The following is a 15,193-nucleotide window of genomic DNA, read 5'->3' as shown; positions in this document are numbered from 1 at the left end:
GCTTTTAAAAGTAAGAAATTTTAAAAAAATAAAAAATAAGTAAGAAAAGAAATAAGATAAGCATTGGAAACCCTTCACCGAAGACTGGCCAAGACAGCAGGTGGCAAGTGCATTGATTTGAGAGCTCTGGCCTGATGCTCGGTCCGCTGCACTCTACAGCTGCAGCGCATGGAAGGCGACACGTTGGAGGCCTCCCTCCCCGCGATTGGGCGGCCGCAGCGCGAGCAGTGCTCTGTCTCCGTCGCACTCACGGGGCCTTGCCAAGGGAGCGAGAGAGATGGAGCGACGTCGGGCCGGCAGGGCGTGGCGTAGCGTGGCGGGGGCGCATAATGCGAGTGGGTGCGCACGAGGGCGGGGACGCGGCGGGACGCAGCGGGACGCGCCTTGCCGAAGCTGACTTGACTTCCCCGCGGCCCAGTGGCCCAGTCGGCCCGCACCACACCTGGCGACGCGAGGCGTTTGGTGTTCCCCAGCAGGCCAAGCACGGCCACTGCAGCTCCGGCTCCGCGTCCATGCCACTCGCTGTCACTCGCTGCCGGCGAAGAGCCCCCTGCGTTTGATGGTGTGCGAGGACTGCGGCATGTTCGGCAACCTGCTCGAGAGGGTCCGCGCCCTCTTCCGGCATGGCGGCGCGGGGCCGCCGCACGGCCGCCACTTCTACCCCGCCGACGTGCTGCCCAAGCCGCCGCGGTACCCGTACGGCACCCGCGGCCGGGGCAGGGCCTTCAACGGTGAGTGCACTGCAAGAGGCGTGACGGAGCGCCGTGGTGCGCGGCAACCCCAACGCACGGGTGCGCCAGGCACTCGGTGGCTGCCTGCCTGCCGGGCGCACCGCACGCCGCGGTCTCTGTCGGGACCTGAGCCTGTCTGTCCGTCCGTCGCCACCGTCTCCCAGCCTACTCGTTGTCTGTCTGTTGACACGGCTGTTTGACGTGTCGACGCGGCGGTCCGCCTGACGTCCCTTTTCGGCAGCCCCGCGGGGAGCGGGAACGACATCCATCTCGATGGCGATATCGAGATATCGCGACATCGCCATCGGACATGCCCTGCCCCGATGACCAGCGGCCACTGCTTGTAGTCGCTGGGCGGCTGCAGGCCCCGCGCGGCCTTCCTCGGCCTTGGTCTTGACGTGTGGCGACGTGAGTGTGACGTCACACACCTGCAGTCAGTGGCACGGCGTGCCCGGCGTGCGTGGAGTCCACGCGTGGACGCGGCGTGGGCAGCCCCGGGGGGGGGGGGACAACCGACCATGAAAGCGACGAATGGCTCCTTCATCCGCTCCTGTTCCTCCGCCGAACCTTTTTCTAGGCAGAACCTCTTTTTCACTCTAGAATACAATCGGGTCTTTTTGTGGGGAAAAAATTGTAAACAGTGTAAGGCACACTGTCACCTCACCGCTCTGCTTTTGGCGCGCTGCTCCGCTGCTCGGTCCAAACTGCGCAAATTGCGCTCCCTTTAAGTGCACCTGCTTCGCGCCGCGTGTGTGTGAGTGTGTGTGTGCGCCCGCTGCACTGCACCCATCATTCCCCAGGTGCACACCGCCTGGCCGTATGAAGCTATAATCCGGCAGTCATGACATGGTCATGATGATCGTCACCAGCTTGTCAGACAATCGGCCAATCGGCCACCTCCAGTCGCTTGATTCAGAAAAGGATCGCCTCGTCGCTCTGTCTCTCTCGCACTCGGATGGAGCGCTCCGTTAGTGCGAGAGAGACAGAGCGAGGCCCTTCGGACTGAGGCGGCTGTGCATGAAGGCGGCCGCCACACCTGGCCTGCCCGGCCACTCCACCCACAACGAGGCGGTCGCGTTGCTCTGCAATTTTGTCATTTTGTCCGATCCCGGCGCGCGGTGAAACTGGAGCGCGGCGGCGCCCTGCCATCCGATGGCCGACGGCGGGCGACGGGCACGTGGACGTCGAAGGATGGACTTCGGCGGCCTCTAGGCTAGGTACGCCTTGCGTGTGCTTTACGCATGTCGCGGCGCGGCGGCGTGGCGGTGCGTGCGCGGGGCGGTGAGAATGCGTGTGCGAGTGTGTGCGAACGTGCACGTGCAATGCGCTCTCGCGGGGCATTCCTTTGACGGCGTGGTGGCCGCCGCGGTGCCGGGATCACGTCGTCCAGTCAGTCCTGCACGTCATGGGGGACATGGCGGTGCCGCGGAGCGACGCGGCGGCGTCCCCGTCCACGCCACTGCTTCCGCTGCCACTTCGTCGGCCTCCACTACTTCCTCCGCCGGTGCCACCTCGACTAGTACCTCTCCCTGTGGCAACGTCGCCCCCGTTGCCGCCCCCACTTCCACCCCCAGTGGCGTCCCCACTGCCGCCACTGCCCCCACTGCCCCCACTGCGGCCGCCGGGGGTACCCGCACCCTCGACGGCCACCTTCCCGGTGACCAGTAAGTAGAGAATTGTTTTTTTTTTTTTATTGGGTGCGAATCGCCGAGGACCGCGAGGGCGCCCCACGCGGACAGCATAGGAGCCGCGCGGCCACGTTAACCAAATAGAATTAGGCGGTGCCACGCCCCCCGCGGCCCACCGGTGGAGGGGGCTGACACAACAGTGACGAAACAGACAAATTGCAGTCCCCCCCTCCACGCCACTGTAACAGACACCACTGCGATTCGGGACTGTCGTCCATCCGGATGAGGTCACGGGGGAAATGGAATCTGATTAAGGCCGGACTGGAGACTAGACGGGAGCCCGCGCGAGCCAGCCTCCACCATGAATATGCTAATCAAGTTTGTTTTCGGGAGACGCCTGGAGCAGGCGGCGCCGACGGTTGTTAATCTGCGTGTCTGTGTGTCTGTCTGTCTGTCTGTCTGTCTGTCTGTCTGTCTGCCTGTCTGCCTGGCCGTCTGGCCGTGTTGAGCATCGTGCTGGTCTTGGTGAAGAGGGACACCTTCCCCACTGTGCCGCTTGCTGAAAGAGCTCTCCTGCCGCAGACTTGGACGGCGAGCTGGTGGACCCGAGGGCGGGCAGCGCGCTGTCCGTCGTGGCCGTGGTGAGCGTGGACCTGTGCCTGGCGGAGAACGGCGCCATCCACAACACGGCGCGCTTCGAGCTGATGGAGCGGCCGCGCGACGCCAGACTGGTGGTGCGGCGCGGCCAGGCCTTCGCCCTGGCGCTGGGGCTCAGCAGGCCCTTCCAGCGCCACCGGGACGCCGTCAGCTTCATCTTCTCCGTCGCTGGTACGTCGTCTACGTCGTCGCCACCCTGGAGCCGGGAGCGCCTGCCAAGGCCAGGGTGGGCCGGCCCGCCGAGCGGCCGTGTCTTGCGGGGCGGCCCAGCCTGGGCTTCGCAGGCGCCGACCAACCGACGAGGCGTGCTGGCGTTAACTTCCGATGCTGTTGTTCCCCGCCAGACTCGGACAAGAACAGCTTCGGCCAGGGCACCCTGGTGGCCGTGCCGCTGCTGGAGAAGATCGCCGACTCGCCGGCCGAGTGGAGCGCCGTCCTGGACGCCACCGAGGGCAACTACATCCGCGTGCTGGTGAGTGGCGGGCGTGTCCGCCGTGTCCGCGCGGCGCAGCGCGCAGCCGGGCGCTTCCGAAGGGGCGTCCCGTCTCTCTCGCACGCCTACGGCGCGCCGCATGAGCGCGACAGAGACGGAGCGACGAAACGGAACCTCCGGAATCGCGCGGCAGACGACAATTTGCATGGCTCGCGGCGCCGCGCCTCGAGAGCCTCGCCGGGCGTGGCGCCGCGCCGCGCCGCGAGGCCCAGTCGGGATTTATTTCAATTTAAATTTCCGATTTTCCGGCGCGCCTCATCCTTGTCCGCCGCGGCAGATCACCCCCGCCGTGACGTGTATCGTGGGCGAGTGGAAGATGGAGGTGGACACCAAGCTGCAGGGCGACGGCGCGCTCAGCTACTCGCTGCCCGGCGGCATCTTCATCCTCTTCAACCCTTGGTGCCCAGGTCAGTAGCCCACAACCATTTCACCTGCAGAGAGGTCTTCGCGGCCTAACCTAACCTACCTGACCTTGGCGGTTGGCAGAGGACCAGGTGTACCTGTACGGCGAGGACCTGCGGCAGGAGTACGTGCTCAACGACTCGGGCCTCATCTACCGCGGCTCCTACAACCGCATCCGGCCCAGCGTCTGGAAGTTCGCGCAGTTCGAGCGCGACGTGCTGGAGTGCACGCTGTACCTCGCCGCCAGCGTGGGCCGCCTGTCGCCGCCCAGCCGCGCGGACCCCGTCAAGACGGCGCGGGCGCTGTCCGCCGCGGTGAGTGCCAGCACCACGCACTGAAACAACAGCAGCCAAACAAAAACAATGGGCCTTATGAATTTCGCTTTCCGAACGCCGGGCGAATGTCAAGGTCAACTCGCCGGACGACAACGGGGCCGTGATGGGCAACTGGACGAGCGAGTTCGAGGGGGGCACGCCGCCCACCAAGTGGGTGGGCTCCATGAAGATCCTGCAGACCTTCCACAAGACCCACAAGCCCGTCAAGTACGGCCAGTGCTGGGTCTTCTCCGGCGTCCTAGGCACCCGTAAGGCCTCCACCGCCTTCGTTCTACCAGTGTAGACGGCACGTTTCCTTTTTCAATCGCTTAATTTTCCAGTGTGCAGGGCGCTGGGCATCCCCTGCAGGGTCATCACGTGCTACGCCAGCGCCCACGACACCCAGAACAGCCTGACGGTGGACTACTTCGTCAACGACGCGGGCAAGGTCATGGAGGAGCTCAACAGTGATTCCATCTGGTGAGGCGGAGCGGCGGAATGGCAAAGCGCGGATTTTCCAGCCAAGCCAACAATAATCTAATTGCGTGCCAAACGGACGACCGTGATGGAGATGTAACGACCCACTGTCCTCCAGGAACTTCCACGTCTGGAACGAGGTGTGGATGCAGCGGCCCGACCTGGAGCCCGCGCCGCAGTACGCTGGCTGGCAGGTGAGTAGGGCCGGGTCCTGTGTTTTACCAGATAATGTTGCCCTTTTCGGCTTTAAAAAAAGTAATATTCCCCCCTGTGTTCGCCCAGGTGATCGACTCGACGCCGCAGGAGCTGAGCGACGACATGTACCGCTGCGGCCCCGCGTCCGTGGCGGCGGTGAAGCGCGGCGAGGTGCTGCGTCCCTACGACGCCAACTTCGTGTACGCCGAGGTGAACGCCGACAAGGTGTTCTGGAAGTACGCCGGCCCCACGCAGCCCCTCAAGCTGCTGCGGAAGGACACCCTGGGCATCGGGCTGCTCATCAGCACCAAGGCGGTCGGCAAGTGGACGCGGGAGGACGTCACGCACACCTACAAGTACCCCGAGAGTGAGTAGGGACGGCCCGGGCGTCGTGCGTTCAAGTCCCTTGTCCTTCATGCCTCGCCCTTCCCGCTGCAGAGAGCGACGAGGAGAGGTCCACGATGCTGAAGGCGCTGGCGCAGAGCGAGTCGCTGTTCAGTCGCTACTACCTCAACGAGGACTTCAACGACCTCCAGTTCGACTTCCAGCTCCGCGACGACATCGTCATCGGCCAGCCCTTCTCGTGAGTCCGTCGTCCATGGTGCCAGCTTGTTGTGCGAGGGATCGGTTCTTACGGCGCTCTGTCCGCAGTGTGGTGGTGCTGATGAGGAACCGCAGCCGGCGCGAGGACTACTCCGTGACGGTGGTGCTGCGCGTGGACACGGTGCTGTACACGGGCCGCGTCAAGGAGCCCGTCAAGAAGGAGCGGTCCGCGCACAAAGTGCGCGCCGGGACGGGTAAGCGCGCCGCTGGACGAAACTAAACAAAAACAATGGCAAAAAGGATTAATTTAATTTGAGTCGCAGAGGAGGAGGTGCGGCTCGACGTGTCCTGGGAGGAGTACGCGCCGCGGCTGCTGGACCAGGCCGCCTTCAACATCGCCTGCCTCGCCACCGTCCACGAGACCGACTACGAGTACTTCGCGCAGGACGACTTCCGGGTGCGCAAGCCCGACATCAAGATCCAGGTGGGCATGGCCGTCGCGGTGTTACAGTGTCGTTCCTCTTCAGCGGTCTGACGGTGTGCTTACGATTTGCCGCAGCTCGAGAGCCCGCCCGTCACGGACCGCGAGCTGATGGCGTCCGCGTCCCTAGTCAACCCGCTGCCCATCGCGCTCAAGCGCGGCCAGTTCATCATCGAGGGCCCCGGCGTGGACAAGCAGCTCAAGATCGACATGGCGCAGTACGTGCTCGCCTCTCAGTGGACTTGCCAGAACACCGGTGGAGGCGGACGAAACTCTACACGCGTTTTGAGCTCCAGCGTCGCTAAGCAGGACTCGAATCGAGCGTGTGACCCCACCAATGGATTCCTCGTTCGAGAGCAATCCATTGGTGGGGTCACACGTTCGGTTCGAGTCACATTCAGCGACTCTGGAGCTCAAAACGCGTCCGGCATTGGGACCGCCTCCACTGGTCCACCGTGCGGCACGCTGTGAATAACGTTTCTCCCCCCTGTCCGCAGAGCCATCCCGCCCAACGGCACCGCCACCGTGTCCTTCCGCATGGTGCCCAGGGTGCCCGGCAAGGCCACCATCGCCGCCAAGTTCGTGTCCAAGCAGCTGGACGACGTGGACGGCTTCCTCGAGTTCATGGTCTCCCTCAACCCGGACACCCTGGCGTAGGCGACGCGGCGGCGCACCCATATACCCCTGCCATTTTCTTGTCGTTTTAGATGTTTAGTTGTTTAGCTCCAATTCGTCATTATTTAATTATTCGTGTACGTAATAGAGAGTAAGGTTTACAAACTGCGTTTGCAATTTTTTCGAAATGACATTTTATCTGCCATTTGTTGTCACCACTGTGTTTTTTTACCTTTATAGATGAATTAAGAACGTTAGAAATAAAGTATAATTTAAATAAGCTACAATTCCGTTTCCGATCTTTATTTACATACATCTCCCCACCGAACGAGACACAAGCATTGCGCGCGATCCAGCCCAAACGAAAGGGTTGACGGGGGCATTACAGCGTCGTCGTCGTGCTGAGCCGATGATTGAAAGAGCGGGGCGGGGTGCCCTATGGCGTCAGATGACACTACGCAACCCCTAACACGCACTGCATGGGAGAGCACGCACCTGCAGCCGTTCCTAATTACCCCGCCCCGCTTCACATCCTGTGCGAGGGAGTGGCGTGTCTCTCTCTCTCTCTCTCTCTCGGCGGGCCAACTTGACGCCGGCAGCGCCACTTCCGGCCGGTCGCAGCGAGCGAAATCAGGCCGGCCAACAAATCGCTTACATCTGCTGCGCCGCACATTACCCGACAGCCGGAAGCGTTCAAGGGAGGGGAGGGGAGGGGGCACCAACACCATGAGCACCGCGGTGCCAAAATCCTCCGGCGCGGACCGGAAACTGCGCACGACTTATCGAGTCGTTGATTGAGACAGCGGGTGGTGGCAGCCCTGCCGGCGGAGGGTGGGGGCTGGCCGTCAGCAAAACAGGATGTGGCGACGCAGGGATGGCGGGATGGGGATGTGAGGGGTTGAAATGAGCCAGTCCCGGCCGCCAGGGCCGCCAGCACGACGTGACGTAAACGAGGTGTCGCTCCGACAGGCCTGCCACCTTGCCCGCCTTGCCGAGCAGCCTGCCGTGAGACGCTATCGAGCCGCGGCAGGTGCAGACAGTGCAGCCAACCTTCGCTCTGTCTCTCTCGCACTCATGGTGCTACGGATGCGAGAGAGACAGACGATGAGGGTGACTCCTGGAATCGTAGTGCAGGCCCCGCAGGCCCCGCAGGCTGTCGCCGCCTCGGCCGCAGACGGCGAGGCGCAGTGCGAGCCGAGCAGGGATGCCAGGATCAATAGGCAGTACGCAGCCACGCGGCGTTTGACGCCACCATTACCGCCTTGCGCATAATCACCGCCATCACCGCCCTGTCTTCGCGCGGCGCCATCGCAGTGTGGTTGCAGCGGGGACGGAAGCGCGCGGCCTGGGTGTCTAGCTAGATCCTGCGCATGAGGGCCTCGGCGCTGGCGGTCGCCGCGACGGCGTCCCTGCGGTGCTGTAGCGGCGCCGGCGGTCCCTTGGCGAGCCCGTGGCCCCCGTGGCCGTGGCTGTGCAGCAGCAGCTGGCGCAGCGAATGCGTCTCCTCGCGCAGCGTCATGACCTGCGCCCGCAGCACGGCGTTCTCGTGCTCCAGCAGCGCGGCCCGCAGCGCCACCTGTGGCAGAGCAGAGGCACTGCTGCAGCAGCAAGCCACCGCGACGCATCGCCGCGGTCGAGGAGAGGGACGGAAAGTCAAAATCATGTCAACCCGGGGTGATTTCAGACGTAAAATGATCCAGAGGTTGACGTCATTTTGAAGACCCTGTTCTACTTGGGTGGTTTTTGACACGGCGAAGGCACTCAGTTCTCTCTCCCCCGAAAGTGAAAAGGCGGCGGCGGGACTCGAACCCGCGCCCCGTCCCGCGACTGACCTGGTCCTCCCTGGCGCGTCGCGCGTCCCGCGACTTCTTGGCGGCGCGGTTGTTCCTGCGGCGGCGCTCCAGGTAGCGCTGGTCCTTCTGGTCCTCGGGGGTGGGTTTCTTCTCGCTGCGCGGCCGCCGCGGGGCGCTGGCGGCGGGCAGCGGCAGGGGCAGTTGCACCGACAGCGGCAGCGCTGGGGAAGGAAGTAATGCTTAAAGAGCCGAACGAACTCCGTCAACGTGCACTCGATGGTGTGCTTACGCGCGAAGGCGTCCTCCAGGCGCCCGAGACCGCACAAGGAGTACGTCGTGGAGCTCGACGCCGGCGGCCCTATCGGCTGCACCGGGTTGTGCTCCCGGATGTCCACCAGGTCGCCGTCGGCGGGTGCCGGGCCGCCGGCGCTGCTCCACGGCTGGAAGCGACGGACCGCATCTGCGCACAGCGGGTTTAGAATGCCCCGTGACGTCGGTGACGTCGGCGGCTTGGAGCTCGCCGCCAAGCAGTACTCACCCAAGGCGGAGGGGCTGAGCGTGCAGGAGTGCAGCAGCGTGAGGGCGGTGATGGGGCAGCCCGGCGGCATGGGGCCGCGCGCTGGGCTCGGCGACGGACTCCTCGTCCTCGGACTGTGGCTGTCGGGGCTGTCGGGGCTGTGCGGGCTGTCCCCGCGGCTACGGCCGGGGCTGCATGCGGTGTCGCAGCCCCGAGGCGGAAGGCCCAGCATGTAGCCCAGGGGCGCCAGGCCGTTGGCCAGGCCCGCGGCGTGCATGGCGGCGGCGGGGTGCATCCGGGGCCATGCTATAGCGAGGGGTGAGCCGGACTGACTGCGAGGGTGGCGCCTCGCCGCGCCGCGCCCCGCCGCCCCGCCGCCGCGGCACCCACCCTCCCCCTCCCCGCCACCTGCCGACAGCTCGCGGGCCACTTCTTTGACGCCGAGGGTGATAACCATTCGACCGGAAGCCCAAATGGCGCCGCGTGCAGGCGAGGCGATGGTGACCGCGTTGTCCGGTGGAAGTGGACCCTTGCCCGAATTTAGTTTCGTCTCGCGTTCGAAATGCTGGAGCGTCTTGAACGGAAGCGTTTGGCGGCAGATGCGGCCAGGGGAGTCAGGGTCAGGACGCGGCGAGGACGCGGCCTTGCGTGAGGCACCCCCGGGACCGGGCCGCGGCAGACGCGGCAGCCTCGGCCCCGCCACTGTCTCAACCTGCCATCTTTTTATTTGGCTCAGCTTGTGTGGAGTCACGAGATCATCACCTCTGTGCCTGTCAGCGGCAAGGCGGCTCGGCGTGGCCTCCTCACGCGTGGGTGCGGAGCGCGGAGCCGCGCCGCGCCCGGCAGGCAGGCAGCCCACCGTGCAGACGCCCCCCCCCCCCTCTTTCTCGACCACTGGTGCACTGGTGGTTCTAGAGCGCGTCCCCGCGACCCCTGCCTCCGCGACCGCGACGACACATGATGGAGAAGCGTCGTCGTCGCCTCGGGGGCGAACGTAACGGGGACCACTTTAGCTAAAGGGAGCGGCCGTGGGTTCGAATACCGACAAAGGCGGATGATTTTTTCCCACCCCTCCGCTCCCTCTACGGCGCGTGTGTCGTGTGAGGACAAAGAGGACGAGGGCAACATCAGGGGTAAAAGGGGAGGGGTATTTTACCCGCACCAAACTGGAGGCATAATGCAAGGGGTCACCATTGACACCAATGGGGTCGCGGGGCCAGCATGTGTCCCCCGCCCCCTCCAGCAAACACTGAAATATGCATGGCGCAAGATTGATTGTGTGGCACACTGCGCCATTAAAGGTCCGCATGACGTTTTTTCAGATCACATTACCACAGAGCCATGGCAGCGGCATGGGAAAAATCAGCGCGGCGAACAAGTGTCGCCCCCTCCCCTTTCCCAGTGTGCCGTGTGGCCCGAGTAAACGTGTCTCTCCGTTTCAACGGTTCGGCTGTTCGCGCGTGCGAGGTGAAACGCTTTTTTCTAAAGCGGGAAAAAATGTGGTGGCAAAAATACAAAAAATCTCATTCAACGAACGTTAATGAAAGCAGATGATCCATCGCGTTTCACAACTGCTGTGATAGCCGAGAGGTTAGAGACGTGGGATCGAGTTACCGCAGGCCGGCGTTCGAATACCAGCGTCACAAAAGTTTTTTCGACTTGCTATCCTAAGGGTGGTGGTTCGAGGCCATGAGAGCGGAGCCGTGTGCAACAGGCCCACATGCCGGAGGTTCGACTCCTAACAAATATTTCCATTTAATTTTACTGCCTCGCCCAGTGCGGTTCAAACCCGTAAACGTGAGCCCACTCCGAGCATGGGACGTCGTGGTCCAGGGAGTAGAGGCGTCGGTTCTCAGAGCTAGGGTCGGCGGTTCGACTCCCCCATCTTCTTGCGAAATTTTGACCGGGTCGGTCGAGTCCTGTTGCGTCAAGAACCCATCTCACGCCGATCCTCTCATCATGGGCCGTGGTGGCCGAGAGCGTATAGTCGTGTGATCCCGATGGCGGGGTCCGGGGTTCAAATCCCATCATTTCATTACATTTTTCGACCGCCTTCCTCCCAGTGCAACTCAAACCCGTCGTCCAACACGCTACCAGACGTACAAGCGTGATAGCGTAGTGGTCAGAGTCACATTCACCTGGCCACTCCGCTGTGGGTGTCTAAAAAGCAATCCGCTTCGGCGGGTTGGCCTCGGCACTGGAGCGATGGAGTATTTGATCCATCAATCCAGACCATCCGGTGTGTGGTTGCGGGTGGTGCCTCCTTGACTCGTCGGGGAGGCGATGATAAGTCCTTTGAAGCTGGCCTAAAACGCTGTATGTTCGGTACGGGAGCGCCGGACAGTGGGGGTACCATGGGGTACACAACCAACCCTACGAAAACAAAAAGCTCCCACCAAACCTCTTCTCTGTCTGAGTCTCTCTCTGTCTCTCTGTCGTCCCACTCTACGTCCCGCCCCTCAAAGAGCTTCGTACTGGGTGCTCTCACCCAGCTGCCTGAGCTTTGGGGTCCTACTGGGTCCCCCGGCGAACGCTTGGGTCGCTGACGGGATTAACCCCAGGTACCTGATAGCACCGGTTCCCATCCCGAACACCGAAGTAAAGCAGGAGGCCTCCCCATTAAGACTGGGGAGGGGGTGTAGAGTTCAAATTTTTTCTTTTCCCTTTCAAATTTCTCGGTTAATACTCGTTTCTGGACTCGAGAGTAAAAGCACGCTGACACCTTCATGTGCATAGTAGTTTTAAGTATGTTTCAAGTGTGAAGGTATCATCTGCTAAAAAGGGTCGAAAGTTGACTGCAGTCATGAACGGTTTATTTCGCAACTAATGGTAGAATGTGCTGCTGTGACACAGCGATGATCGGGCCTTGGAGTCCAGAACGGTGTTGGTGTCCGAGAGGCTGAGGTCCGCGACGACGCCCTCGGGGTGCGGGCGGCGAGGGGGTTCCAAGATCACTTGCCGGGGTTGTAGTAGCAGCGGCCCTGGCGCCAGCTGGGGTCGTTCTTCTGGCAGTGCATGCCCCCGCAGCAGTTGCCCTGGGACCCGTTGGCGCCCTCGCAGGCACCGTCATGGCCCACGCAAGCGAGGGACACTGCAAGAAAATGGATGGATATTAAAATAATTACACTGCAGAGTGTGGACTCGGAGGCACGTTGACGACGTGGTGGTACATACCCGTAGCGTAGAACGCCACCATGAAGAGAGCGAGGACAAGCACGGTGCGCATCATCTGCAACACAGCGAAGGGCGTCAGGAGGAGATCAAGTCCGCCGTCAAGTCCGAGGCGCGCCCCGACACCGACGGGCTGCCTCCACACTGCTAAAGGACTCACCTTGGATCGGTTTGGTTGGCTTGGTGCGGTTCGGTGCAGCTATGGCGAGGATGCAGCGAAGTGTGGTGCTGGTCCTGAGGCTGCGATCCGCTCTTATACGGTGTCGCGGCGCCCGGCCCGCGTCATACGGTACGCCGGCCGGCACCGCTGCAGGCGCGCGCTCTGTCTCCCTCGCACTCCCGCGGGACGCCCCTTGAGTGCGAGAGAGACAGCGCGACGAAAGCACTTCGCGATCAGAGCGCTGCACGCCGCCGGAAATCCCGCGGTCGGACATGCGGCGTTTGTTTACGTCGCGCCATGTTTCCCGGTTTCCCCGCCCAGAACGCACCCGTTTGCACTCTTGCAGTCCGCGGCCGGGGCCTTGCGAGGACGACGTCAGCGTGGCATGCATGGCGTGGCGTAGCGCCGCGGCGTGGAGGCACACTTGGAAGCGGTCCAATCAACGAGGCAATAATAAGCCGATCAGTCGGGCTACGGTCAGACTCATCATTGTGCGGGCTCAACCTAGGCCAGCGTCAAAACCACGGACGCGTTTTGAGCTCCAGAGTCGATAAATGGGACTTCGCTCTGAGAGCAATCCATTGGTGTGGGGTGCCACACGTTCGGTTCGAGTTTCATTTAGCGACTTTCCTACGCCTGTCCCTGCCGCCCTGCCCCAGGCCCGCCCTTGGTACTAGCCCTTGCCACTAGCACCAAACATCCGTCGGTTTCCCGTATTTCCCTAATGGTGGTTTCCCCGCAGACTGACCCTCAGCCGCCAGCTCGCGACCCCACGCGACCCCAGATAGTAGGCGGCGACCCCACAATTTTTTTTCGCGAACCATTGTACTAGCGACTGCCAGGGAAAAGAGCACGCCTTGCAGACCGCGACACGCCCCGCCGGCTGCAGCGGCAATACGAGATTCGTTTGACACTGTACTGATTCGCGGGATTGGCTAGCGCCGTTTTTCCCCACGTGTTTGACTTTCCTCCTGAAGAACACCGCACGTACAGCACGGCAGCGGCAATGAATTAATTGAGAGTATTCTCGTCGCTGCTTATGATCGTGGTACTAGCTGGATTTACCTTTGCAGGGAAACGACAGCTGTGGTGCAGAGTCTTCACTGTGAGATTGAGTATACAGCTTGAAAATAAGAAAGGCAGGCGTTGTACCATTTTCTCTATTTTACTCCAAAAATATGACATTTGTGCGAACATTTGGATGCGTTGCGCTCCTCCTCTGCAGGCGCGCGTCACTGCTGCACGTTGTACAGCACCTGCAGACAGCTGAACCACGACTTGAGGATGTCCATGCAGGCCGCCCGGTCCAGGAAGCCTAGCACCCGGCAGCGCATCCGCGGTGCGCGGTCGCCCTCGCCCGCCGCCTGCACAACAATGAAATGAGCAACAGGAGGAACTTGGCGTTAAAGAGACTCTCAGACAAAAGCGCCGTCGCAGGCGTGAGGCGCAGTGGCTCGGCGGCCAGGCGGTCCGTCCACTTGCCTGGATGATGGCCATCCTCATGCGCTGCTGCTGCGGCCGCTCCTCCGGCCACGCCCCGAAGTACGCGCCCGTGCCCACCGAGGCCCTGGCCGCGGCCGTGCGGTCCCCCGACTCGCAGAGGGGCACGAAGTCGATGAGGATGGCCGGCACGGACAGCCACGCGTACGAGTCCACGGCGCCGTCCGTCAGCATCAGCTGCAGCACGAGGGCTTTGAGCTCGGCATCCCTCCCAACCCGTTACCCTGGCCGGGGGACCGCGGAGGAGGCGGCAGAACTCGACGCGTTCTGAGCTCCAGAGTCGCTAAACTGGGCTGACGTGTGACCCCACCAATCGATTCCTCACTCGGAGAGCAATCCATTCGTGGGGTCACACGATCGGTTCGAGTCCCACTTAGCGACTCTGGAGCCCAGACCGCGTCTAGAGTTTGGCCGCCTGCGCCGGTCTTCTGGCCCACTGTTCGTTTAGCGCGCTGCGCGGCTGTGCGACTCGAGTACGCACCTCGACCGTGCACATCAGGGGCATGAGCAGGGGCCCCACCATGAGGAGGGTCATGGCGGGCGTCACGTCCGCGTCGATGTCCAGGCCCGCCTTGAAGACGCCGCCGATCACCGCGGGCCAGCGCGGCCAGCACGGCCCCGTCTGGAAAGGCAGTCGCATAAGTCCAAATCCGCGGCCGGTGGCCAACGGGCTCCGGCTGGTTATTCATTCAACGCAGTCATTCGCCACCTCCAGGGCCCGGGCGGCGGCGCGGTACACGGCGGTGCTGGCGTTGGAGTGCGAGTGGACGAACAGCAGGAGCGCGTAGTAGGACACAGCGCATGCGACCATGGTGTAGCACATGACCAGCTTGATGAGGATCGGGAGCCATGCGTGGGTGCGCACCCCGGTCGCGGCGGCCACGGCGTCCGTCAGCCAGCGCGCGTCCCAGTCGTCGGTGAAGATGTCGTAGGGCACGCACACGATGAGGGCTACGGCGATGCCGTAGACCGCGGTGAAGCGCCATTCCACGCGCGCGGCGTGCCGCAGCGTCTCCTGGTGGCGGCAGGCAGACACCCCTCAGTCCGAGTTCGACGCCCTGAGGGCCTGGCCCTGTCGCAGTGGGCCAGAAGACCGGTGGAGGCGAACAAAACTCTAGACGCGCTTTGCGCTCCAGAGTCGCTTAACAGGCCGCGAACCGAACGCGTGACCCCACCAATGGATTCCTCATTCGGAGAGCAATGCTTTGGTGGGGTCACACGTTCGGTTTAAGTCCCATTTAGCGACTCTGGAGCTCAAAACGCGTCTAGAGTTTTGTCCGCCTCCACCGGTCTTCTGGCCCAATGTGCCTGCCCGGCCTGCTGCGAGCGCTGTGGGCGCTGCCTCACCCTGGACGCGGCGTCGGCGTCCACCTCGACGTCGCACACCAGGCGGTGCAGGAGCCGCATGCTGCGCGCCAGGACGGGCGCGCGGTTCGCGAAGAGGGCCTGGGCGGGCAGGGTGGCGACGAACGTGGAGGCGAAGCGGATGCCGAACTGGGCCTCGGCCCACGACGCG

The 15,193-nt window shown here is 63.0% G+C and overlaps 2 protein-coding genes across 2 annotated transcripts; one reads left to right on the top strand and one right to left on the bottom strand.

The window, feature by feature from the left end:
• Nucleotides 1-431: 431 nt before the first annotated feature.
• LOC117639313 (annulin) lies at nt 432-6,823 on the top strand. Its single transcript, XM_034374857.1, has 14 exons — nt 432-731; nt 2,942-3,187; nt 3,361-3,488; nt 3,787-3,916; nt 3,996-4,225; nt 4,320-4,494; nt 4,567-4,705; nt 4,821-4,896; nt 4,985-5,264; nt 5,336-5,480; nt 5,549-5,694; nt 5,764-5,924; nt 6,000-6,139; nt 6,419-6,823. Exons 1-14 carry the CDS (start codon nt 560-562, stop codon nt 6,576-6,578), a joined length of 2,328 nt encoding a protein of 775 aa, XP_034230748.1. The 5' UTR covers nt 432-559; the 3' UTR covers nt 6,579-6,823.
• A 1,070-nt stretch (nt 6,824-7,893) lies between these two features.
• On the bottom strand, nt 7,894-8,937 carry LOC117639686 (CCAAT/enhancer-binding protein beta). The gene is made up of 4 exons (XM_034375562.1): nt 8,868-8,937; nt 8,619-8,789; nt 8,369-8,550; nt 7,894-8,112 (listed from the first exon to the last, which is right to left on the bottom strand). Exons 1-4 carry the CDS (start codon nt 8,935-8,937, stop codon nt 7,894-7,896), a joined length of 642 nt encoding a protein of 213 aa, XP_034231453.1.
• Between the last annotated feature and the right edge of the window lie 6,256 nt (nt 8,938-15,193).

Source organism: Thrips palmi, unplaced genomic scaffold (genome assembly GCF_012932325.1).
Source record: "Thrips palmi isolate BJ-2018 unplaced genomic scaffold, TpBJ-2018v1 HiC_scaffold_11, whole genome shotgun sequence".
Lineage (NCBI taxonomy): Eukaryota > Metazoa > Arthropoda > Insecta > Thysanoptera > Thripidae > Thrips > Thrips palmi.
Note: the sequence above shows the minus strand (reverse complement) of the source record. Positions and strands in the feature narration are given on the sequence as shown.

What these genes read in the sequence shown, in the direction of transcription:
- LOC117639686 (XM_034375562.1), bottom strand. Translation starts at nt 8,937, where the DNA reads ATGCCGCCGGGCTGCCCCATCACCGCCCTCACGCTGCTGCACTCCTGC. An exon ending in GCTCAGCCCCTCCGCCTTGG is followed by an intron (nt 8,790 to 8,867) that starts GTGAGTACTGCT and finishes CGCTGTGCGCAG; the next exon opens with ATGCGGTCCGTCGCTTCCAG. An exon ending in GACGCGCCAGGGAGGACCAG is followed by an intron (nt 8,113 to 8,368) that starts GTCAGTCGCGGG and finishes GCTCTGCCACAG; the next exon opens with GTGGCGCTGCGGGCCGCGCT.
- LOC117639313 (XM_034374857.1), top strand. Translation starts at nt 560, where the DNA reads ATGGTGTGCGAGGACTGCGGCATGTTCGGCAACCTGCTCGAGAGGGTC. An exon ending in GTCATCGGCCAGCCCTTCTC is followed by an intron (nt 5,481 to 5,548) that starts GTGAGTCCGTCG and finishes CTCTGTCCGCAG; the next exon opens with TGTGGTGGTGCTGATGAGGA. An exon ending in AGCCCGACATCAAGATCCAG is followed by an intron (nt 5,925 to 5,999) that starts GTGGGCATGGCC and finishes GATTTGCCGCAG; the next exon opens with CTCGAGAGCCCGCCCGTCAC.